Raw genomic sequence first — 24490 nt, forward strand, 5'->3', positions numbered from 1 at the left:
CCCCCCCCCCCCCCCCCCTGTCGCGTTCCCCCCCCACCACCACCACCACCACCCCCTAATCATGGCTATATTCGCCACCCAATAATAGTTACTGCAGTTTGACAGCGCAGGCCCGCCCTCTGACCGGCTCCGCTCAAGCATTCCCTTTTTTACTCGCGGGGTCTTGCCCACCCAGACAAAGCCTGTGATAACTTTGTTAACCTGTTTAGAAAAGGATCGTGGACTAAAGATGGGGAGACACTGGAACACAAACAGGAATCTTGGAAGGACCGTCATCTTCACCGTCTGGACCCTCCCAGCTAATGACAACGGGAGCGCGTCCCACTTTCGGAAATTGTCCTTGGTCTCCTAATCGGGCAGATTAAGTTTGTGCAACCGTTTCCATTCCCGCGCCACTTGGATGCCTAGATACCCAAAACTTCCCCCTACCACTACCGACAGTTCCCCTAGTCGTCTCTCCTGTCCCCTTGCCGAATCGCAAACATCCCGCTTTTGCCCATATTTCGTTCGTACCCTGAGAACGGGCCAATTCCCCCAAAACCCTCATGATTTCTTCCATCCCCTCTACTGGGTCCGATACTACAGGAGCAGGTCGCCTGCATAAAGCGAGACTCTGTGTTCCACTCCCCCCGGACCAGCCCTTGAGGCTCTTAGTGCAATTGCCAACGTCTCCATAGCGAACGTGAACAACAGTGGGGAGAGGGGGCATCCCTGTCTTGTCCCCGATGTGGCCTAAAATAGTCCGATGTTGTCTATTCGTCCGCACGCTTGCCACAGGAGCCTGATACAGCAACCTGACCCAGTTCAATAAAGCCCTGCCCAAATCCGAACGTCCCAGTACCTCCCACAGATATTCCAATTCTACTCGATCAAAAGCCTTCTCTGTGTCCATTGCGACCACTACCTCCACCTCCCTACTTCTAGGGGCATCATGATCGCATTTAGCAACCTTCTTACATTGGACACCAACTGCCTTCCCTTAACGAACCCCATCTGGTCCTCCTAATCACATCCGGAACGCAGTCTTCAATCCTTGGCCAGTAGTTTGGCGTCCACATTCAATAGGGGTATCAGCCTGTAGGACCCAAACAGCTCCGGATCCTTGTCCCGCTTCAGGATCAGCGGGATAGTGGCCTGTTACATCATCAAGGGAAGCACCCCTCTCTCCCTAGCTTCATTGAATGTCCTCATCTACAGCGGCCCCAATATCCCAGATAACTTTTTATAGTTTATGTATTTGCGAGTAGAAGGAAAACTCCTTCACTCTTGGCTGCCCAAATCTCCATCGGTCCGTTCTCTCTCCTCCCCCCTCCCGACCCAATTTTTCCTTAATCTAATCTGGTCAGCTACCGAAGGTGCATCTCCTGCAGCATTACCACGTCCGCCTTCAGTCCCTCTCAAATGTGCGAACACGAGTGCCTCTCCTAAACCGGCCCATTGAGCCCTCTACATTCCAGGTTATCAGTCTAGTTGGGGGGCCCATCGCTCCCCCGCTTCGCCGATCAGCCCATCCCTTCTCTTGGGCCACTCCCCATAGCCTCCAACGTCCGCCCCAGGCCGCCTCCGGCCCCGACTTCCTCTCTGTCCCTCAGCAAAAGTCCCTCCCTCGTCTAGCAGAACATTTCCCCCCCCCCCCCCCTTCCCCCCCCCCCCCCCCCCCCCCCCAAGTAACAGCACAAGTAAATCAACCCCTTGGTAAGCCTAACATCATGCTCATCCCCCCACTAAGCTTCCGTAAGCTAGCCCACCAGCTAGCTGGTGGTCCCTTGCCCCTGGCACCAGACATTCTCTCACCGATTGTTTCCTCCTCCACCCTCCCCCGGCTCATACATAAAAATTCAAATGAAAAACAATCCCAACACAATTGCCTGATAGAGATAAACAAAAACCCAGTTGAACAAAGAATGGTCAAGCAAAAGATCCAGCATCTGAACAAACACACCTCTATCCCCCAACAGTGCAAATGCAAACTTTAACTCACTCAGCTCTGCAACTGGCCCCAGATCAATACAGCAGGCATTACAAATAAAGTCCGCAAAACAAAAAGCAAAAAACTTTTTTTTTTTTTAAAAACAGCAGAGTTCAAAGTTCTCAGTCCGACACCAGTCCTTTCCTTTTATAATTCCAGCGCTTCCTCAGGCAACTCGAAATAGAAATGTTGCTCCTCGTGTGTGACCCAGAGGCGGGCCGGATACAACAGCACGAACTTCACCTTTTTCTTGAAAAGGGTCAACCTGATCTGGTTAGACCCCGCTCTTCTCCTGGCTACCTTTGCACTCAGGTCCTGACAGATCCGCAGGATACTGTTGTCCCATTTGCAGCTCCGTGTCTGCTTGGCCCACTGTAAAGTACGGCCCTTATCCAGATACCTGTGGTTTCTCACCACCATTGCCCTCGGGGAGTCACCCATTCGCGGCTTCCTCGCGAGCGCTCTATGAGCCCTGTCCACCTCCAAGGGTCGGGGGAATGCCCCATCCCCCAGCAACTTCTTGAACATGGCCGCGATGTGTGCTCCAGTGTCCGCTCCTTCAGATCCCTCCGGGAGCCCAACGATTCTCAAGCTCTGCCGGCGGGACCTGTTCTCTAGGTCCTCCACCTTCTCCAGGAGCCTTTTCTACTGGTCTCTCAGCATCCCCACCTCCAACTCCACTGCTATTTGATGTTCCTCCTGGTCAGCCAGCGCCTTCTCTACTTTCTGGATCGCTCGATCTTGGGCATCCAATCTAAGCTCCAGCCATGCAATTGCCTCTTTAATCGGGTCCAAGCAGTCCTGCTTCTGCTTGGCGAAGCCCTCCTGGATAACTTGCATCAGCTGCTCCGTTGACCGCTGGGTTGACAGGCCAGAGGTCCAGTCCTCCGCCATGTTTTCTCCCACTGCAGCTTCAGCCCAAGCCTTCTCTGTCCTTCTGTTTCTGTCTTTACAAACACTTCTAGCCCTCCTCTCCATGCATCGATGTGGGAATCCAGTACACAATCGCCTCGGTCATTGATTTTTCAAACCAAGTCCGGTAGATAAATCGGGGGAAAAGGTCCAAAAGTCCAACCCGAGCAGGAGACACCAAATGTGCGACTTACTCCTTCATAGCCGCCACCGGAAGTCGAACAAAATATTTTCTAACCATACTCCAGCATTTCTAATCTCTGAAGTCAATAGAAAAGTACATCAGATAGGTGTAAAATGGGTTGCTGATTCCTCATCACCTGTTTTGAACTTCTGCCGAAGACGATGCCCTTCAGATTACAATTACAAACTGGATGTCACTGAATTGAGAGCAGTTAATGTTTCACCAGAAAATGTTTACCTGCTTGTTCAGAACACAACAGGTAAATTCCACCTTATTAAAACCACCTTTAAACCACAACATTTAACCTGGCAACTGATTTAGTTGCCCATTAGCCAAAACCTACATGCTGAGGGAAAACAATGAGCTGATTAGTGCTCTGCCTCACTTATTAAACAATAAACATTGGTGTTTAGGATGTAATCTTGCAGGTAAGCCTCAAAAGCCACCTTCGAGCATGGTTTGTAATTGAGCCGTGGTACACTTTAAAAATAGAAACACCCAATTTCAGTGAAAAGAACACCGATTTGGTTTGCCCAATTTAATTTTGAATGTTTTATATAAATGAATGGGCAGTGCAAATAGTTTCAGCCAAATTGGATAATCAATTAATCCAAAAGAGCAGAACTAAGGTTAAGTGCAGTCACAAAAACATATTTGGTGAACATTTACACTTTAGTCTTAGGCAGCATTGAATAAGTACATAAAACACCTCAAGCGCTTAACAAGAATGATATTAATAGAAAAATACATTTTTAACACCAGGCTAGAGGCAGAAATCCGGAACGATGACCAAAGAGTTGATCAAAAAAGTAGGCTTTAGGAGCGTTTTAAAGCCGAGATAGAGAGATTTCATGAGGGAATTCCAGAGATTATGGCCTAGATTGCTGAAAGCACAGCTGCTAATGGCAGAGCAATGAAAATAGAGGGTGTGCAACAGTCCACAATTGGAGTGCAGAGGCCTTGGAGGGTTGCAGGGCAGGGGGAGGTTACATATACAGGGAGAGGTGATACCATTGATGGATCTGAAAACAAGGTTGAGATTTTAAAATTGAAGTGTTGTCAAATCAAGAGTTAGTGAAGGTCAGCAAACAAGGGGGTAGGGTAAATGAGATTTGGGGTGACTTTAGGATAAGGGCAGCAAAGGTTTGGATGAGCACAAGTCTATATAGGGTGGAAGATGGGAGGCCAGCCAGGAGAACATTAGAATAGTCAAATTTAGAGTTACCAAAAGCCTAGATGAGCATTTCAGTTGGTGAGCCAAGGGAAGGTAAGAGTCAAGCAATGTTATGAGGGTGGAAGTAGGCAGTTTTGATGATGGCATAGTTATGGAGTCGGAAAGTCAACTTGGGGTCAAACCCAAATCTGAGGTTCTGAATGATTTTTTTTGGCTTAGACAAAGACCAAAGATAGCTGCCTTACCACCAGTGAGAGGAAATTTGTACTCACTCAATATTGGATGTTAGGTAAATGGGTGACAAATCAGACAGCTTGAGGTGTCCACATATCCGTATAATCACAACTGCCTACTTACAGCTCCTTAATATTGTCCGACTTCACAACCACCTCAGCTCATCTTTACATCCACTGATCTTTGAATAGTGAACAGTTTAGTGATGGAGAGCATTGCCTGATAATGTTCTAACTGGTCTAGCCAAATCTGGCTATGAATGGTTAAACCAGTTGTTCACAGATTTTAAAGTCTGCATCTCTTGGACTCATGGGAGCAGAGATGAGGTGTACACTGTGGAATGATTTGGGGAGTGGGAAGACAGAGGAGGATGGTAAGAGACAGAATACTTCTAGACAGTGGAGTATGAGAGATTTAGAAATTCAGTAGCTGCCAAGATGTCATGATCAATAGAAGGCCAACGATGAGTTGGTTGGGAATTTGAGGGAGAGATAAAAACTGGCGTATCAACAGAAACTGCACTGCAGAAGTTAGCTTTGGAGGAAATACAGCTTTCGTAGTTATTACCTCATGATCCTCACATGCAGCTCCAAAATGGACTTTTCAAGCAAACTGTTTTAGGTAAGAGCCGGTCTAAAATGTTCCTCAAATATGCAACAACTACTCTTTAATTTGTATACAAGAATTGAGACAAGGTACAGCTGTTATTCCTGCCAAAATGGATAACCTGACATCTGTCAACATTGTATTCCACCGGCAGACCCTAGCCCATTCACTTAAACTATCCAAATCCCTCTGCAGACGTCCAGGATCCTCTGCACTTTTTGCTTTACCACTCATCTTAGTGTCGTCTGCAAACATGGACACATTGCACTTGGTCCCCAACTCCAAATCATCCATGTAAATTGTGAACAATTGTGGGCCCAACACTGATCCCCGAGGTATACCACTAGCTACTGATTGCCAACCAGAGAAACACACATTAATCCCCACTCTTTGCTTTCTATTAATTAACCAATCCTCTATCCATGCTACTGCTTTATCCTTAACGCCATGGATCTTTATCTTATGCAGCAACCTTTTGTGTGGCACCTTGTCAAAAGCTGCATGTAGATTGCTGAATGTAGACGCCAAGTTGTTGGCTAAGATCTTGGCCTCGTGGGGAGGCACTGGAGAGAAGAGTAGGGCAGGAGAACCAATGGGGGGGGGAAAGGTGGCACTGTTTGTGTAAGCCATATTGGCTGAGGTTTGTTGGTTATACTGTTGTGTTTTTGTTGAAATTTGATGTTTAAAATTGTTAAAATTATAAATGCCTCAATAAAATATTTAAAAGAAAAAAGATCTCGGCCTCGTGGATTGAGGACTGTGCGCTTAAGATGATAAGGGAAGACCAGATGGGGTTTGTACAGGGGAGGCATCTGTCAGCTAACATTAGGCGTCTGTTGGATGTTACAATGATGTCCTCAGAGGGACGGAATGTGGAGGCCGCTATGGATGTGGAGAAGTCCTTTGATCGGGAAGAATGGGAATATTTGTGAGAGGTACTGGGGCGGTTTGGGTTCGGCCAAGAGTGGACAGGCCCGGTTGTTGTCCGGAGTGGCAGCGTGTGCGACAAATCGGGAGGGTTTGGGATACTTTAGGCTGTATTGTGGGATGAGGCAGGGATGTCCACTCTCCCCATTGCTCTTTGCCTTGGTGATAGAGCCAGGGGCAATGGCTCTATCAAGGGGTTGCCGGGTGTTTGGGGAGGGGATTTGGAGCATTGTGCCTCGCTATATGCAGACGCTCTGTTGCTCTATATATTGGGCCCATTGGAAAGTATTGGAGGTATCATGGACATTTTGGTGGAATTCGGCTGGTTTTCTGGGTATAACTTAAACATGTGGAAGAGTGAAGTGTTTCCGATCCAGACGAGGGGGCAGGAGGGGAGGTTAGGAGAGCTGCTGTTTAAGGTAGTGGGGGCGAGTTTCAGGTATCTGGGCATCCGGTTGGTGCGGGGGATGGGAGCAATTATACAAATTGAATTTGGCCCGGTTGGTGGAGCGGATGAAGGGCGATTTTAAGAGGTGGGACGTGCTCCTGTTGTCATTGGTGGGGCGGGTGCAGTCGTGAAGATGACGGTACTCCCAAGGTTTTTATTTGTGTTCCAGAACTTCCCGATTTTTATATCAACGGTCTTCTTTAGGAAGATCAACACATTGATCTCGGGGTTTGTGTGGGAAGGGAAGGCCCTTTGGGTGAAGAAGGTGCCTTTGGAGCTGGGACGTTTGGGGGGTGGCTGGCTTTGCCAAACTTAATTACCTATACTGGGCAGCAAATATAGCCATGGTAAGGAAGTGATTAGTGAGGGAGGGGTCAGTATGGGAGTGATGGAGGCAGTTTTATGTAAGGGCACTGTTGACAGCACTTCTGCTGTTCTTGCTGGCCAGGTACTCCACAGGTCTGGAAGTGGGGGCGACCCCGAGGGTGTGGGGACAATGGCGGCAGCACTCGAGGCTGGAGGGGGCCTCTGTGTGGGCTCCAATTTTGTGGGGAGAATGAAAAGAAATGTAGTCTTAATCGGGGATAGTATAATTGGGGCATTGACACTGTTCTGTGACCAGGATCGAGAATCCCGAAGGTTGTGTTGCCTACCTGGTGCTCGGGTTCAGGATATCTCATCTGGGCTGCAGAGGATCTTCGAGTGGGAGGGTAATGATCCAGTTGTCGTGGTCCATGTTGGTACCAACGACATGGGTAGAATAAGGGCAGAGGTTCTGCTAAGCAGGTATGCACAGCTAGGAGCCAAATTAAAAAGCAGAACCAAAAAGGTAATAATCTCTGGATTACTACCTGAGCCACAAGCTAACAGGATCAGTAAGATTAAGGAGGCAAATGCGTGGCTCAAAGAATGTTGTGGGAGGAATGGATTTGAATTCATGGGACATTGGCACCAGTACTGGGGAAGAGGGGACCTGTTCCAAAGGGACGGTCTTCATCGGAATCATGCTGGAACCAGAGTCCTTGCGAACCGCTTAACTAGGTCAGTAGATAGGGCTTTAATTAAACTAAATGGAAGGGGGAGGGGGGGGGGGAGAGGTTCAGTTCTAGGGGAGACTAGAAAATCCAATTTAAAGGAGGAGGTAAGAGTGCAGGTTAGCAATGTGACAGATGGTTACCAGAAAATAAAAGTGAGGGACAGAGAACAGGTGAATGTCTTTATGCACCACGGAATTATAGAAGAATAGGAAAATCTAACATTAATACTAATTTAATAGCTTTGTATCTAAATGAAAGAAGCATTCGGAACAAAGTTAATGAGCCAACAGCACAAATAGAAACAAAAGGCTATGACTTGGTGGGTATTACTGAAATGTGGTTACAGGGAGACCAGGTCTGGGAATTGTATATCTAAGGATACGCAGTATTTTGGAAAGATAGGGTGAAAGGAAAAGGAAGTGGTGCAGCGTGCTGGTGATCAGTGCTGTAATAAGCATTGGGGATCAAGATGCCGAATTGGTCTGGGTAGAAATAAGAAATAACAAAGGGAAAAAGTCCTTGGTAGGAGTGATCTACAGGTTCCCAAACAGTAGTTCTACAGTGGGGCAGAGTATAAACCAGGAAATACTGTGGGTTTGCAAGAATTGTACGGCAATAATAACAGATGATTTTAATATGCACAAAGACTGGAGGAATCAAATTGGCAAGGGTAGCCTGGAGGCAGACTTCATTGAATGCATTAGAGATTGTTTCTTCGAACAGTATGTTGGGGAACCAACAAGGGATGAGGCTACTCTGGATTTGGTATTTTGTAATGTGGGGGGGGGGGGGGGGGGGGGGGGGGGGGGGGGGATTAATTAATGGCCTCATAGTTAAGGATCCACTCAGGAGTAGTAACCACAGTATGTTAGAATTCAAGATTCAGTTTGGGGATGAGAAAGTGGAGTCCCACACTAGTGTTCTGGAATTAAACAAAGGAAATTACAGCGGCTTGAGGATAGATTTGGACCGGAAAGACTGGGCAGCAAGGCTAAAAGGTAGGACAGCTGATGAGCAGTGGCAGTTGTTTAAGGAGATACACAATTCCTCACAACTAAAATACATCCCAGTGAGGAAGAAAGATGGGAAGGGGGCAAAAAGAATCCATGGCTAAACAAGGAGGTCAAGGACATTATAAAGACAAAAACAAATTTATATCATATTGCAAAGGCCAGTGGCAGGCTGAAAGATTGGGAAACTTTCAAATTACGAAAAAAACTAACACAGAATATCAAAAAGGATAGCAAAAGCTTCTACAGGTACATAAAGGGAAGAGATTTGCTAAGGTGGATTTTGGCCCCTTGGAAGATGAAACTGGTGAGTTAATAGTGGGGAACACAGTAATGGCAGAGATGCTAAATCAATACTTTGCCTCAGTTTTCACAGTGTAGGATACTAGAACCATTCCTATAGGAATGGGCATTTCAGAGGTAATAGAAAGGCTGGAAGTTGGAACAATCAGCATCAATAAGGAAACGGTACTCAACAAACTCTTGAGATTGAGGGCAGACAAGTCTCCAGGGCCTGATGGCCTACATCCTAGGGTGTTAAAGGAAGTGGCAGCAGAGATAGTGGATCCATTGGTTATGATATTCCAAAATATCGGGCAGCATGGTAGCACAATGGGTAGCACTGTTGCTTTACAGCTCCAGGGGTCCCAGGTTCGATTCCCAGTCTGCACGTTCTCCCCGTGTCTGTGTGGGATTCCTCCGGGTGCTCCGGTTTTCTCCCACAAGTCCCGAAAGACGTGCTGTTAGGTAATTTGGACATTCTGAATTCTCCCTCAGTGTACCCCAACAGGCGCCGGAATGTGGCAACCTGGGGCTTTTCACAGTAACTTCATTGCAGTGTTAATGTAAGCCTACTTGTGACAATAAAGATTTTTTTTTAAAAATTCCGTGGACACAAGAAATGTTCCAGTGGATTGGGAAAGTGCTAACGTAACGCCCTTATTCAAAAAGGGAGGGAGGCAGAACGTGGGAAATTACAGACCAGTTAGTTTAACATCTGTTGTTGGAAAATTGTTAGAATCAATTATCAAGGATGTAATATCAGGAAATTTTGAAAGCCAAAGTGCTATCCATCAGAGTTAGCATGGTTTTATGAAGGGCAAATCATTTTTGACCATTTGCTTGAGTTCTTCTTGGAAAAGATTCTCAGAGATACGATCTATGCACATTTGGAAGTCAATGGTCTTATTAGCGACAGACAGCATGGTTTTGTAAGAGGGGGCCATGTCTCACTAATTCAATTGAGTTTTTTGAGGTGACAAAAATGATTGATGAGGGAAGGGCAGTGGATGCTGTTTAAATGGACTTTAGTAAAGCATTTGACAAGGTCCCTCATGGCAAGTTGGTGCAAAAGATTAAATCACATGGGGTCAGGGGTGAACTAGCCAGATTAATTCAGAACTAGCTTAGCCACAGAAGACAGAGGGTAGCAGTGGAAAGGTGTTTTTCCGAATGGAGGTCTGTGTTTAGCACAGGGCTAAGTCGCTGGCTTTGAAAGCAGACCAAGGCAGGCCAGCAGCACGGTTCGATTCCCGTAATAGCCTCCCCAAACAGGCGCCGGAATGTGGTGACTAGGGGCTTTTCACAGCAACTTCATTTGAAGCCTACTCGTGACAATAAGCGATTTTCATTTCATTTCAACGAGTGGTATTCGCAGGGATCAGTACTGGGACCTCTGCTGTTTATAATATATATATTTATAAATGACTTTGAAGAAAATGTAGCTGGTCTGATTAGCAAGTTTGTGGATGATACTAAGATTGCAGGAGTTGCGGATAGCAATAAAGATTGTCAGAGAATACAGAAGGTAAATGGCAAAGCAGGCTCGAGGGACCACATGACCTGCTCCTGTTTCCTAGGTTCCCGATAAATAAACACAGGTTGAAACTGTGGTGTTGTGTTAGGAGGTATATGCTTCTAATGTGTAGCCCTGTAAAGAAAAATGCAAGTGTGTAAAGATCAGCTCCAGTTCTAGCCTTCATCAGCTGACATCTGAAGAACACTAGAACACTTCCATCAGTTTTAACAATTCAAATTTTAAAAAACATTCTGAAAATCTGCTTGATTTTAAGAAATCATCTTTAAAATCAATAGTGAGAAAAACATTACATAGTTGCTGCCTTTATTAAGGCTTAAACTTTATCGTACCTTTGAATGAAGATGCTATAAGGCTCAAAAAGCTGATGCATATTGAAATTGACAACGAATATCAAAAAGTAGCACAGCTTCATTCTGTTTGATGCTGTTCTCAGTTCTTAAATAAATTTGCAGTATCAATATTTAGATTCAGAAGCATTCAAATTATTTTTGTACCTGTTATTCGACCATTATGCTCCTTCAGTTCGTGATTCTTGATCCATTGGTTTCCACTTTTCTTATAAATATGAACCTCATGGTTATTAGGGCTAAGTGCTATCTCTGTAGAAATCAGAAAAATAACGAGTAAAAATTGACATTCATAATCTTCAATTCAATATTAAATGTCAGATACAAGGGAGGATCCTTAAACTTTAAATCCAAGATTTTGAAGGATAACTTTATTGGACTGGTGAACTTCAGGCCAAATAGACTTATTTATCTTGATGAATGGTTTGACTTACTCTACATAACACTGACCTGAGTCAGCTTCAGGTTCATCCTTAGAGATTAAGGGACAGTTATAAACACCTCGTGACTTTCTAATAATGTATATGTAACTGTGACTCAAAATCTGATTACCTGAACTTAACACTTGACTTCCAATAACATAATATGCCAAATCACACAAAATAATTTAGATGGTTTATGCGCTGCAAATCTATGTAATCTTCAAACCTACAACAATGGATCAGATTATAAGAGTGGGAAGCACATGCTTTCTAATTCCATGTATTTCTTTGGCAATTAAACAGATATGGTGAACACTGCAGACTGTTCTTTTTATATGCAAATTTAATTTAGTTCAACATATTTTAAAATAATGAACAGAATCATAAAAAGGAGGACAGAATGTATTCCTGCTCATTTATCCATAATTGTAACCTTCTATTCCTTTCTCTCTGCCTCATATACTGTCTTTTTAATGCTCAGTTTAAGATTTCAAACCTGCAACCTCTACCACCTAGAATGACAAGGGCAGAAAATGCATGGGCACGCACGCACGCACACACAATCCTGGAACTTCCTTTAACAGCACTGTCAGTGTTCCTAGAACACATGGGCTGCAGTGGTTCAAGAAGGCAGCTCACCACCACCTTCTCAAGGGCAATTCAGGATAGATACCAATTGCTGGCCTCACCAGTGATGTCCATATCCCATGAACAAATAGAAAAAAATTAAAAACACGTTTTTTGTTGATGATCTCCTTTCTTGTCTAAATCAATAAAAATGTTAGTACAACTTCAAGCAACAAGTTGATAATAAATAAATCAAAGAGTAAAAAAATGAGGGCCGCTACAACTGAAGATATTTACATAGAAATAGGCAATTCAGCTTAACCAGCCTGATACTTATAGAACATAGAACAGTACAGCACAGAACAGGCCCTTCGGCCCTCAATGTTGTGCCGAGCCATGATCACCCTACTCAAACCCACGTATCCACCCTATACCCGTAACCCAACAACAATATGCCCTGCTCTATAATTCCACAATTTTAAACACCACTGTGTTGTCCATAATCTAGATGGTTCTAATGAGAAACACGCAACTTTTTAACGTTTTCTTTACACGTGTAGCAGCACGGTAGCATAGTGGTTAGCACAGTTGCTTTACAGCTCCAGGGTCGCAGGTTCGATTCCGGCTTGGGTCACTGTCTGTCTGCACATCCTCTCCGTGTGTGCGTGGGTTTCCTCCGGGTGCTCAGATTTCCTCCCACAGTCCAAAGATGTACGGGTTAGGTGGATTGACCACGCTAAATTGCCCGTAGTGTCCAAAAAATGTTAAGTGGGGGTTACAGGGATAGGGTAGATACATGGGCTTCAGTAGGGTGCTCTTTGTAAGGGCTGGCTCAGACTCGATGGGACGAATGGCCTCCTTCTGCACTGTAAATTCTATGATTCTGTGTAGTGTCTTATAGCAGAAGTAACCAAATGAATCTCCGCTGTACCCTTTCCAAAGGCAGAGCAGCCTTCCTGTTGTGTGAAGCCAAATACAAATCACAGTACTCTAAGGGAGATCATATCAAAGGTTTTAGACAGGTTCATCATTACCTCATGGCTTTTATATTCTCTCTATCTCATGATTTAGAAAATGGAATTCTAGGTTTTAAAATCTTATCAACCCAAGATGCTATCTTTAGTGTCCTGTGATCCCCTTTGCTCTTCCACAGAACTGCCTATTTTCATTCCAGTGTAATTACTGCCATTGCTATTATCAAGGTATACTGACATTAACATTCCATCTGATGATTTTTCTTTCCCCATTCTACCAATAACCTAATACAGCTCCTTTTGGTCTTCTAAATAATTAACTTCACCATGCGCCATGATATCATTTGAAAATGCCTTCAATTCCTCTTGGTCTATCTTCAAATCATTGGTATACACAGTGAATAAAACGGATCTCTGTGAAGTGTCATTTCTCACTTCCAACCACTCTGAAAAACTACACGTGCTTGGTTTTCTGCCTTATTCATAAAATTATAGAATTTACAGTGCAGAAAGAGACCATTCGGCCCATCGAGTCTGCACGGGCTCCTGGAAAGAGCACCCGACCCAAGCCCACACCTCCACCCCATCCCCATAACCCAGCAACCCCACCCAACAATAAGGGCAATTTTAGACACTAAGGGCAATTTAACATGGCCAATCCACCTAACCTGCACATCTTTGGACTGTGGGAGGAAACCAGAGCACCCGGAGGAAGCCCATGCACACACGGGGAGAACGTACAGACTCCGCACAGACAGTGACCCAAGTTAGGAATCGAACCTGGGACCATGGAGCTGTGAAGCAATTGTGCTAACCACTATGCTACCGTGTTGCCAATTCATTTTTAAAGCAGGTTTACCATCTTCCCTTCTGAACAACTCATCATTGCATGTGTGGTACCTTGTTAAAGCTCCAATGTGCCACATGCACAGTGTTTTACCCTCTACAATGTGTCCACTGCCATCTCACTTTTTATTAGATTTGTCAAGCACAACTGCCCCTTTTGATAGCTGTGATGGCTATCTCTAAATATTTTCATAATTTCTGAAAAACATGTACTTAATATATTTACTACAGTTGGCTAACTGGCCTAAAAATGCTTGATTCAGCTGCCTTTATATAAAAAAAGGCATCAAATTAGAAACATAGAAAATAAGAGCAGCTCATTTGGCGGGACGTGTCACCACCTGCCACTTTGAAAAAGATTCATTTATTCCTCCTTCCAGTCGGCTAATCAATTCTCAATCCATGCCAATATATTACCTCCAATCCCATGATTTTAATTCTATCAAAAGCTTTAGGAAAATCCAAATATAGCACATCCACTGGTTCACCCTCATCTATTCTATTAGTTACATCCTCAAAAAACTCCAGTAGTTTTGTCAAACATTATTTCCCTTTCATAAATCCATGTTGACTTTGTCTAATCTCATTGAGAGTTCCTATGTGTCCCATTATCACATCCTTTATAACAGACCCAATAGACATTAGCCATGTTCTGCTCCTCTGGCATGCAACCATATTCAATGCAGACCTGATTTTGAGAAATTTTCATCCTTCAAAGCTATGTATCCTGTCAAGCTGTGGCACAAGGCACTTTGTCTTCCTTCTGCCTAACATATCACTTCAAGATCGATCTCTGTTCAACAAACTTCTCTTTAGTAAACACCAATGCAAAGTACTTACTTAATATCTATGCCATTTTATGATCTTCGTTTGTGAATCCTCTCATCTCATTGTTTTAACAATTCAATTTTACTGATTAACTTGTTCTTTTTGATTTTTATCCCCTCACATACCCTCTTGCTTTTGGCCTGTTTCCCCCTCTCTACATTCTTAAAGTCCTCAAAGGCGTTCCTCCTCAACTTTAATTAATTTCTAACCTCCATTTATCCATGACATCTTAAAGCTTGCAGTTTAGTGGACTGCTTAACTTGGAAATAACAGAAAGTATACAGAAGATGTTGTGCCAGCTATGGTGTGGTTGAAAAAAAATTAATTTAGAGTACCCAATTAAGGGGCAATTTGGTGTGGCCAGTTCACCTACCCTGCACATCTTTTTGGGTTGTTGGGGTGAGACCCACGCAGACACGGGGAGAATGTGCAAACCCCACACGGACAGTGACCCGGGGCTGGGTTTGAACCCGGGTCCTCGGCGCAGTGAGGCAGCAGTGCTAACCATTGCACCACCGTGCACTGCCCGGTGTGTCACAGGAGTGACTGATATTATTTTTCACAATTTAAAGATATCACCACCATGCCAGTTTATTTACTAGGGCATACTTTGAAATGCACCATCCTGTGCAAATACAACTACAGAGTCTTCTTAAGGGTAACTGATCACATTCCTGGGAAACGGAAATACCCTCAAATGTGTGATTAACCAACCATGACTCACCAGCTGCTCCTTAAACAAATAAAAGGTTAGTGAAGAAATTCTCATTCAGTACAGCCATTTAAAATTCTCACTGGCTCTTTTACACAGCCTCAATTAAATTGTCAATTGTACCCTGTGCAAGATTTTTTGTTTGCAGTTGTTTAATGAAATTTCCACAACTCGATGGGAATTAACACATACATTACGGAACGTGGCAGGCAAATTTATATAGAATGGTGTATTTAATTAAATTATCTTCTACCATTTTGACAAGTAAAATTCTGTGGGTCGACTATTCTACCTCTGGGATAAGAGATTGAGCAGTGTAAACACGAGCCAGCACAAGACGTCAACAAGTGTTGTTGTAAAATTGCCTTCAACATAAAAACACCAAACTATTAGCATTATCACAATCATCCAATTTTTCCTTCAAGTTTGATTATTAATGCCTGCTTAGAGGGACATCCCAAAATGTAACTTACGTGTTCGATCTTGATTCCAAGCATGGCATGTGATTGGCTCAAACAAGAATTGATGACGAGACATTCTAGTGTCAAAACCTCTGTATGACCGTCACTGAACCTGTAAGATTTTATAAAGAGTAAATAATATTTCAATCAATGTTTCAAACACATACCTAGTCAAAGAGACCAATGCTGTTCATGTCAAAAATATTAAGGAATGAGTATTATCTTAATTACCAAATTACTGAAAGGAAGGCAGTCGCACTTTCTGTATAAAACGGCGCTTGGGGTTCAACAGTGGCTAACAAATACCGACTATAAAATACAGGCTTTTAAAAAATAAAACAATTGGATGTCTTTTACCACAGCACTTCACGTCACATGGAAACTCTAGCATTAACCTTTTGTCTGAATACATTAGCTGTGTTTTTGATGGAGCTAATCCAACCAATCCTTAGCTTTTATGATTTTCTCATGAAATACATTATATATTATTCCTATATTACAACACTCATTAAGTACTTAACTAGCTATAATGCACTTTGGAGGTCAAGTAAGGTACAATTTGGAATAAAAAGTATTTCTTTCTAATCACTAGCTAAAATAACAGGCAGCTGATATGCTCCAATGCTTCGTAATATCTCTAAATAATCAAAGGGAAATAGAAGTTATTCATTAGAGTTGCACCTAGCCTATGTCCTGCACATTTATCAAAATTCTTAAACCAAGATTCAGATCACATCACTGGGAAAACTGCACCCATGTTCTAATCATGGTGTTCGAAGGGTGGGTGCACTGGAATAGTTAGAGCCCGTACTTAAATTGTTCCAGAGCAATCGGCTACAAACACCTTTGTAGCCTGAATGAATAACTAAGAACTGAACCGTGTTTCTTTTGCACACTAAAATGTCTTTGATCATTCAATGTCAACAATTCACACATCAAGCACAGGAATATGGGAGTCTGGTAAAAAAACACTTCTAATTTAATTGGTCCCAAAGTTAGAAAAATAGCTCTACGGATATTCCACAATAACCTTTTTCACCAAAGCAAAAAGCGCCCCTCCCAAATTGATCAATACCATCGATCTCCACATTAAGAACCAGTGCATGGAACAAGAAATCATGTAAAGCCGTTTCCTTTCTGTGCCTTCTGACTGAGTACACCAATCTTGGATGACTGAGGGAAGTTGAGTTTAATGAAGGTCATTGAACACTATTACAATGGAACGCGAGAACACACTCCTCTCTTCCAGTCAGCATGGGTGCAGAATAACAATAGTTAATCACTTAGCTCGCAAAACAGAAACGTTAATTGACAACTTAAGTTAAACCTTACAAAACAACCTGTGTTCAGAAGAAACCTGAAGCTTTATGGCCTCAACCATTACACCTGTGCAGAATCTGCCAAGTATTTAATATTAAATATAATTAGGCAGCTGGAATTAGCAACATTTCACTCTCCAACTCAATTTTGATAAGAATTTCCATTCCATTTCATTTCCACTGCTTAGTTGTAACTGGACCATATTTTAATCCAAAGCAGCGAGAGACTGCTGTACATTTTAAGTAAATGCAGGAATCAAGATTTCCTATATTTCTTAGAAAAGGTATAATGCAGACTGTGTATTATGTATGTGGGAACAAACTGCCTCAGCAGTAACAGCCCATATGCAGCTGAGTTTCTAACGTTCACCCGAAATTTTACTATGGCATTATAATTACAACGGCATTACCACTGCTAAATCCCCCACTGTCAACGTCGTATGGGTCATCATTGGCCAGAAACTGAACTGACGTGCCAGAGAAATACTGTGGCTACAAGAGCAGGTTAGAGGCTGGGAATTCTGCAGAGAGTAACTCACCGCCATTTGTTCGCCGTTGCTGTGTCAAAATCCTGGAACTACCTCCCTAACAGCTCTTTTGATGTACCTACACCACATGGATTGCAACGGTTTGGGAAGGCGGCTCATCACCACCTGTTAAAGGGCAATTAAGGATGGGTAATAAATGCTGGCCCAGCCAGCGACGCCCACATTCCATGAAGTTAAAAATTGCCATTTAAGCCGACTTTATGCATTTCAACCCAGCATTAAGCTAATAAAAATATCTGAATTCAAGAGAAAGACTTTAGTACCTTATTAATGACAGTGCAGGAGATTGAAGGTTGCCTGGGTAACAGAACATCTTTCATTTGAACTGCCAAATTCAAGCAACTGCTTTTGTGTTGCAAGTACATTCTGACTTTCAAATGTTACTGCTGATTGTTATGAACTATTACCAAGTTTTTCATAATTATCATTACAGAATCTTCAAGAATTTGGAACAATGGACATTCTTCACAGTTGAGTACTGTAAAATATTCTACATACCAGTCACCAAAATGAATTCTTCACTTAGAGCATCAGAACACAGCATCAGTACACATTAGGATTGCTGGTGACAAATTGAATCTCAGCACTAGGATATAGACACATTTGGCACTGAATCTCATTTGAAAAGCTGACTGAAATTCCGATCACCGAAACCAAACAGAAAAAAACCCTGCATTCTGCCAGCTAGCTAGGATTAACACTTTCACTCAAAAATTTCAAGTCTGTTTTTTGCCAACTGAAGCTGGCTGCTTATTTTGTGCTTAGCTACAAATAAAAGGTTAATTGAAATACTGCAAACACATTTATGCAGAAACAACTTTAAAAAGACATTTCCAGATGTCGAATCCACAGGATTGACAACAGTACATCACAAATAAAACCCACTCAATTCTATCTTCCTACTCTATTTAATAAGCCACAATAACATACCAGTAACAGAAGGAATAAACTTTTGTCACTGGTGTAGTTATTCAGTGCGGTCGATATTTGGGTGTGTAATTTGTGTACTTGATTTTAATAAAAGCCTATGAAATCAGATTCATGTGAAATGTTTTTTGCACACAATCTACAAAAGGAAAATATACAAACATAAGAATGGGATAGGCCATTTAGTACCTGGAGCCTGTTCCCTTCAATGAGATCTTCCCTGATCTTCAATCTACCGTTGCCCCATATCACTAGTTTATAAAAATCTATCAATCTCAGATTAAAATTTTTCAACTGATATCAACAATGCATGGAGCGTGTAAGAGGGAGAAAGTGGAAAAGAGCGCCAAGTCGGAAATTTGGTGTAAGTAGGAAAATGGTGAAGAGGTGCTGCTTTTTATTCTTTTTGTTTTAACTGGAAAGTGTGCTTCTTTTGCCTGTAAACTGTAGACTGCAACTTGAAATTTATTACTTTACTAAATTAATGACTATTGTTATGACTGGTCCCCAGGTGAGGTGCCAAATTTGTTTTGATTCCGGGCAAGATACCCCGAAATTGTCAGGGTCCCAAGTGAAGAGGGATGAATTGGATTTCCTGTCTTTATTCAACCCCCTCAGTTCGTCACAACAAGAGTAATTTAAGAAGGATCCCTTCCCTTGTGGATACCTTTTCCCAATATAAATGGAATTATGTTTTAAAATAAGGCAATTAACCAGGCTGCCTTAAATTAAAGAGTGAGTTTATTAGTTTCTTAAATGTAGGAAGAAAATAATAAAATGCAATATGCATACACAATAGAAATGAGCAGCGAGTCCAAAAATAAAAGCTAAAAAAGATACAAATCAGGGTCTTTGGCTTGTGTGTGAGACTGTCAGGTTGGAGGAGTCTGGTGCACTGACTTCGGCAGTTAAGCAGTTGGGTTGAAGATTCTTGGTTCTGCAAGTTAGAACAAAGAACAGTACAGCACAGAAACAGACCCTTTGGCCCTCCAAGCTTGCACGAATCAAGATGCCTGTCTAAACTAAAACCGTCTTCCGAGGGCATTATCACTCTAATCACATCCTATTCATGTGTTCGTCAAATGCCTCTTAAACATCGCTATCGTATCTGCTTCCACCACCTCCCCTGACAGCGCTTACCAGGCACTCATCACTCTCCGTTTAAAAAACATGCCTCTGCTATCTCTAAACTTTCCCCCTTGCTTGCCCCCTCCCCCGAAAACCCACGCTCGCCCCCCTCCCCCGAAACCCCGCGCTCGCCCCCTCCCCCGAAACCCCACGCTCACCCCCTCCCCGAAACCCTCGCTTGCCCCCTCCCCCAAAACCCCTCGCTCACCACCTCCCCCAAAACCCCTCGCTCGCCACCTCCCCCAAAACCCCTCGCTCACACCCCATTCAAAACCCCTCAGCTCCCCGTTCAAAACCCCTCGCCCGCCTCCTCCCTAAATCCCCTCGCTCGCCCCGCCCCTAAAACCCCTCGCTCGCCCTCTGCCCCTAAAACCACCTCGCACGCACCTTTTCATGATTCAGATCTGCCCCTTTTCTTCCGAACCCTCTTTTTCTTTTTAAATTTAGAGTGCCCAATTCTTTTCTTCCAATTAAGGGGCAATTTAGCATGGCCAATCCACCTACCCTGCACATCTTTTTGGGTTGTGGGGGTGAGACCCACGCAGACATGGGGGCAATGTACAAACTCCACACGGACAGTGACTCTCCCGAACCCGCTTGCTCGCCCACTCTTCGAACTCTCAATTCACCACTTTCCCTCTCGTATCCTCTCACTCACCACCTTCCACGAATTACCCCTTTCCTCCCAAGCCCTCTCACTCGCAGCAACATCCCAACTCACCAGTGCCCTCCTGGGTCCACTCATTCGCTGTCTCTCTCGACTCAACCAATTGCAGCCGAGCCTTCTTGCTCGATGCCTCAGATTCATAGCTTCCTCTCCAACATTCACCACCTCTCCCGACTTGTCACTTCCCTCCTGAACCCTGGCATTCTATGTCCCTGTCTCGAGCACAGCCGATTCTGCAAATCCTCATGGTCCCAATTCATACTAGTTCCTTAGCCAATGTTAGCAGCTTCATCTCTCCTGGGAAAACATCAATCACCCCAAAATTGCACCTCAGACAAATATTTGTGCCAACAGAGTCCAGGCTCCTTCAGAAACTACTCAACAGTTCATAGCAATACAGTCAGACTCAATACCTCAAATGGCACGTCCTTTTTTCAAACCATTTCCACTACCAGAGTGCGCTCTCCTCCTGCTTTTGCCATGTGGCTTGGCTGGCAGCATCTGGCAGGATCAGGCACCAATGGAAATCAGCCGCTCATGCTGTCACAGCTTCACAAATCATCGATTAGCGGAGCAGAATATGCCCAACATACATGTGAGCGGTGTTAATAACTAATTGCGTAGCCACACAGACGGGCAATTTAGAGAGAATTTAGGGAAATTCTGAAATCGAAGGCCAACTAAAAAATTGATAATAGAAAAAAAAGTAAATGAACAAAGTATATAAAAATTAAATGTAATACTGGCAGCACGGCGGCGCAGTGGTTAGCACTGCTACCTCATGGCGCCGAGATCTCAGGTTCAATCCCGGCTCTGGGTCACTGTCCGTGTGAAGTTTGCACATTCTCCCCGTGTTTGCGTGGGTTTCGCCCCCACAACTCGATGTGCAGGGTAGGTGGATTGGCCACGTTAAATTGCCCCTTAATTGAACAAAATGAATTGGGTACTCTAAATTGTTTTTAAAAGAAAAAAAAGAAATGTAATACCTTTCACAAGTATATAAAAGGGAGTGTAGCTAAACTAGATGCTGGTTCCTAAGAGGCAGAGTCAGGGAAGATTGAGGCAATGGCAGAGATATTGAACAAAATGTTTGTATTGGACTTCATGATAGGGCAACCAATGGGCTAATAAAAATGAGGAACTTACTAGCAGAGAAAAAAAATTGAGAAACTTAAGGGATGAAAAGATAACAAACCCCCAAGACCTGATAGCCTACAGACTTGGGGTGCTAAAATCAGCAGTTGCAGAGATAGTGGATGCTCTGGTTATGATTTTCCAAGTCTCCTGAATTTTAGAACAGTCTCAGCTAATTAAAAATTAACAAATGAAACACCGCTATTTAAGAAAGTAGGCGAAGAGAGAGAAAGGAGGAATATGTGGCAGTTGGCCTGATATCAGCTATTAGGAAAATGCGGGAATCTATTAAAGGAGTTAGAACAATGCATGTGGAAAATCCTAATATGATCAAAATGAGGTTTTATGGAAGGGTAATGGAGTTTGCCAAATTCATGAGTTGTTTTTTTGAGTGAATAGGATTGATAAAGGGAAACCTATAGATGGCAGACACTTGAAATTCCAAAAGGCATTTGATAAGGTATCACACAAAAGATTAATGCGCAAGTGCTCATGGAGTTGGGGGAAATATGTTCTCATGAATGGAAAATTGGGCATCTGACAGGAAGCAGAAATTAGGGATAAAAGGGGCATTTTCAAAATGACAGCTCGAATTAGTGAAATGCTGTACAGATCAGTGCTGGGGTTTCAGCTATGTTAATGACTTAGACAAAGAGACAGTACTGTATCCAAGTTTGCTGACCATACGAAACTAGGTGGGAATGTAAGCCATCAGAACACAAAGAGGTTACGGAGAGGTATAAACAGGTTAAGTGAGTGGGCAACAAAGTGGCAGTGGAGTAAAATATGGGGCAGTATGAGGTTCTTCACTTTGATGATAAAAATAGAAAAAAAGAATATTTTTCGAGAGACATGAAACTTCTAAATAGTGACTTGGATGTACTCATCCAAGTAATACAAAGTTAGCATGCAGACACAGCAAGCAATTTGGAAAGCAATAGCATGATGGTCTTTATTGAAAGAAGATGAGTGCAAGAATAAGGATTTTTAAAAACAAATCGTGCAGGGCTTTGAGTAGATCTACGTCTAGTTTTGATCTCTTTATCAAAGGGAGGATATGCTGGCTTTGGAGGCCCTACAGCAGAGGTTCGCTAGATTGGTTCCTGTCGTATGAAAAGATGAAGCGTAAACTCTGAGTTCAGAGGATGAGAATTGATCTCATTTTAAACATAGAAGACTCTGAAGGGGCTTTGCTGGGTAGACACAAAGATTGTTTCCGTAGAGGTGGAATCTAGAGCATGGAGGCACAGCCTCAGAATCATTCAGGATTGAGACAAGGAGAAATTCCTTCCCTCAAGAGGGTTGTGATTGTGAATTTTTGTGAATCTCAGATCCTGAGGAGACTTGACAGGGTGGATGCTGGGAGGATGTTTCCCCTCATGGGGATCTAGAAATAGGGGTCACAGTTTTAAAATTAGGAATCTTCCAGTTAAGACTAAGAGGGTCCTCAGAGGGTCGTTAGTCTGTGGAATTTGCTGCCACAGAAAGCAGTGGAGGCTAGGTCATTGAAAATATTTAAAGCTGAGTTACATAGGTTTTTGACCAACAAGGGAGTCTAGGATTAAAAGGGGCAGGCAGGAAGTGATCTTATTGAATTGTGGAGCAGCTCAGGGGATCAAATAGCCGACTTCTGCACCCAATGTGTGTTCTTGTTGAACGGTTTACCGTACAGGGTTGTGGATGGTGCGTTGCTGAGGTCCGTATATACTCGTGTAAAAATCAATCTCATGTAGAAGGTCTCCTTTCTGAACTAAAAATCTTTTTTTCATATGCCCTGTGCAAACATTGACCCCAGTGGCAGCACGTTAGCACTGTTGCTTCACAGCGGCAGAGTCCCAGGTTCGATTCCCGGCTTGGGTCACTGTGCGTTTGCACATTCTCTCTGTATCGCATGGGTTTCCTCCGGGTGCTCCGGTTTCTTCCGGGTGCTCCGGTTTCCTCTCAAAAGTCCTGAAAGATGTTCTATTAGGTAAATTTGGACATTCGGAATTCTCCCTCCGTGTACACGAAAGGTGCCAGAATGTGGCGGCTAGGGGCTTTTCACAGTAACTTCATTGCAATGTTAATGTCAGCTGACTTGTGACAATAAAGATTATCGTTTTTCAGGAATCAAAGCCCAAAAATATCAGAACCAAAGAGTATGAGCAGCTGGGAATAGAGAAGCCATTGCATGGGCAATAATTGGAAAGGCAAGAGTTAAACCAAGCAAACAGTTCTCCACCTGGCTGACAAAAGCAAAAGATAAGTCCTTGTTGTCATAATTATCTTGTTGAGATAATTACAATGATGGCTACTAGCTGAGAATATAAATGCGGATTTATTTTTAAAAAGAGGGAAAGAATATTGTCTGGAACTTTGCATAGTGGAAGGGTAGAAGGTAGACTCACAGATACATCACTCAACCTATAGGAATGTAGGACATTTGCACAAATATATTTTTATGCAGAAATGCAAATACAGACTAGGCTTTTGTTGCAGCATCATAGGAATAAGAATATTAAGCAGAGAATTTGGTTTGAGAAGTATATTTAATAGGCTGTAGTTCCCTTTTATAATGGGTTAAAAAAAGATTTAAATTAATCCGGCAATTCCTCAAAATTTCTAGCCACCAGAGGTCACCTTGTCCATTCAATATGGCCCAAATCAAACACGCATGTCAACCCCTTGAAAACATTACCCTTGTAAAAGTCGAACTCATGATGTTTGGTTGAAAAGGTTTCAACAATTAACTTTTACACAATTACATACGGTACATTTAAAGCTGCCAGCCTTTATATGTAGTAGTCTTTCCTAATTTCACATACAATAAGTTTACCTCTAATATTTAGACCATACAGCGCAGACCTTGATTCCCTAATGAGCCGAAATGGTCCTGTCCACCCCATGTTCACTTTAATATTACAAAACTTTTGATCAAAGTAGTAACAATCAGTTTGTCTGCTGACTACTATTCTTTGCACAAAATATTTTTGGAACTAAACAAAATTAATCAAAAATAGAAGTTTAATTCAGTAATACTTCAAAATAGATCATGAACACTTCAGAAAATTAAAGACTAGATCATGTATTTGTATTTGTGTATATATTTCAAATGTTTTTCAATGCAACAGCTTAATTCTTAACAATTTAAGAAATGACTTGAGACTTTAAAAGAAGCATTGTGAAACACCCATAGTGCATAAAACCACCGAATGAGCACTGTTGCACCTTGTGGTTTTATTGCCAGTGAATGGGCTTTGGTTTTAATCACCATAGTGATCCAAAGAATATATTGCACTTACACATAAATT

The 24490-nt window shown here is 42.9% G+C and overlaps 1 protein-coding gene across 3 annotated transcripts in view; it reads right to left on the minus strand.

Moving 5' to 3' along the window:
* Positions 1 to 24490, minus strand: part of LOC119978237 (actin-related protein 2/3 complex subunit 1A) — a 73012-nt gene that overhangs the window by 30986 nt on the left and 17536 nt on the right. For all 3 annotated transcript variants that reach the window (XM_038819699.1, XM_038819697.1, XM_038819700.1), the window contains exons 2-3: positions 15490 to 15589; positions 10815 to 10919 (exon numbers count right to left, since the gene is read on the minus strand). In XM_038819699.1, the coding sequence (XP_038675627.1) occupies positions 10815 to 10919; positions 15490 to 15553 (169 nt within the window). In that variant the 5' untranslated portion in view covers positions 15554 to 15589. The remainder of the gene's footprint in view (positions 1 to 10814; positions 10920 to 15489; positions 15590 to 24490) is intronic.

The sequence above is a fragment of the Scyliorhinus canicula genome, chromosome 15 (assembly GCF_902713615.1).
Source record: "Scyliorhinus canicula chromosome 15, sScyCan1.1, whole genome shotgun sequence".
In the NCBI taxonomy this organism is placed as follows: Eukaryota; Metazoa; Chordata; class Chondrichthyes; order Carcharhiniformes; family Scyliorhinidae; genus Scyliorhinus; species Scyliorhinus canicula.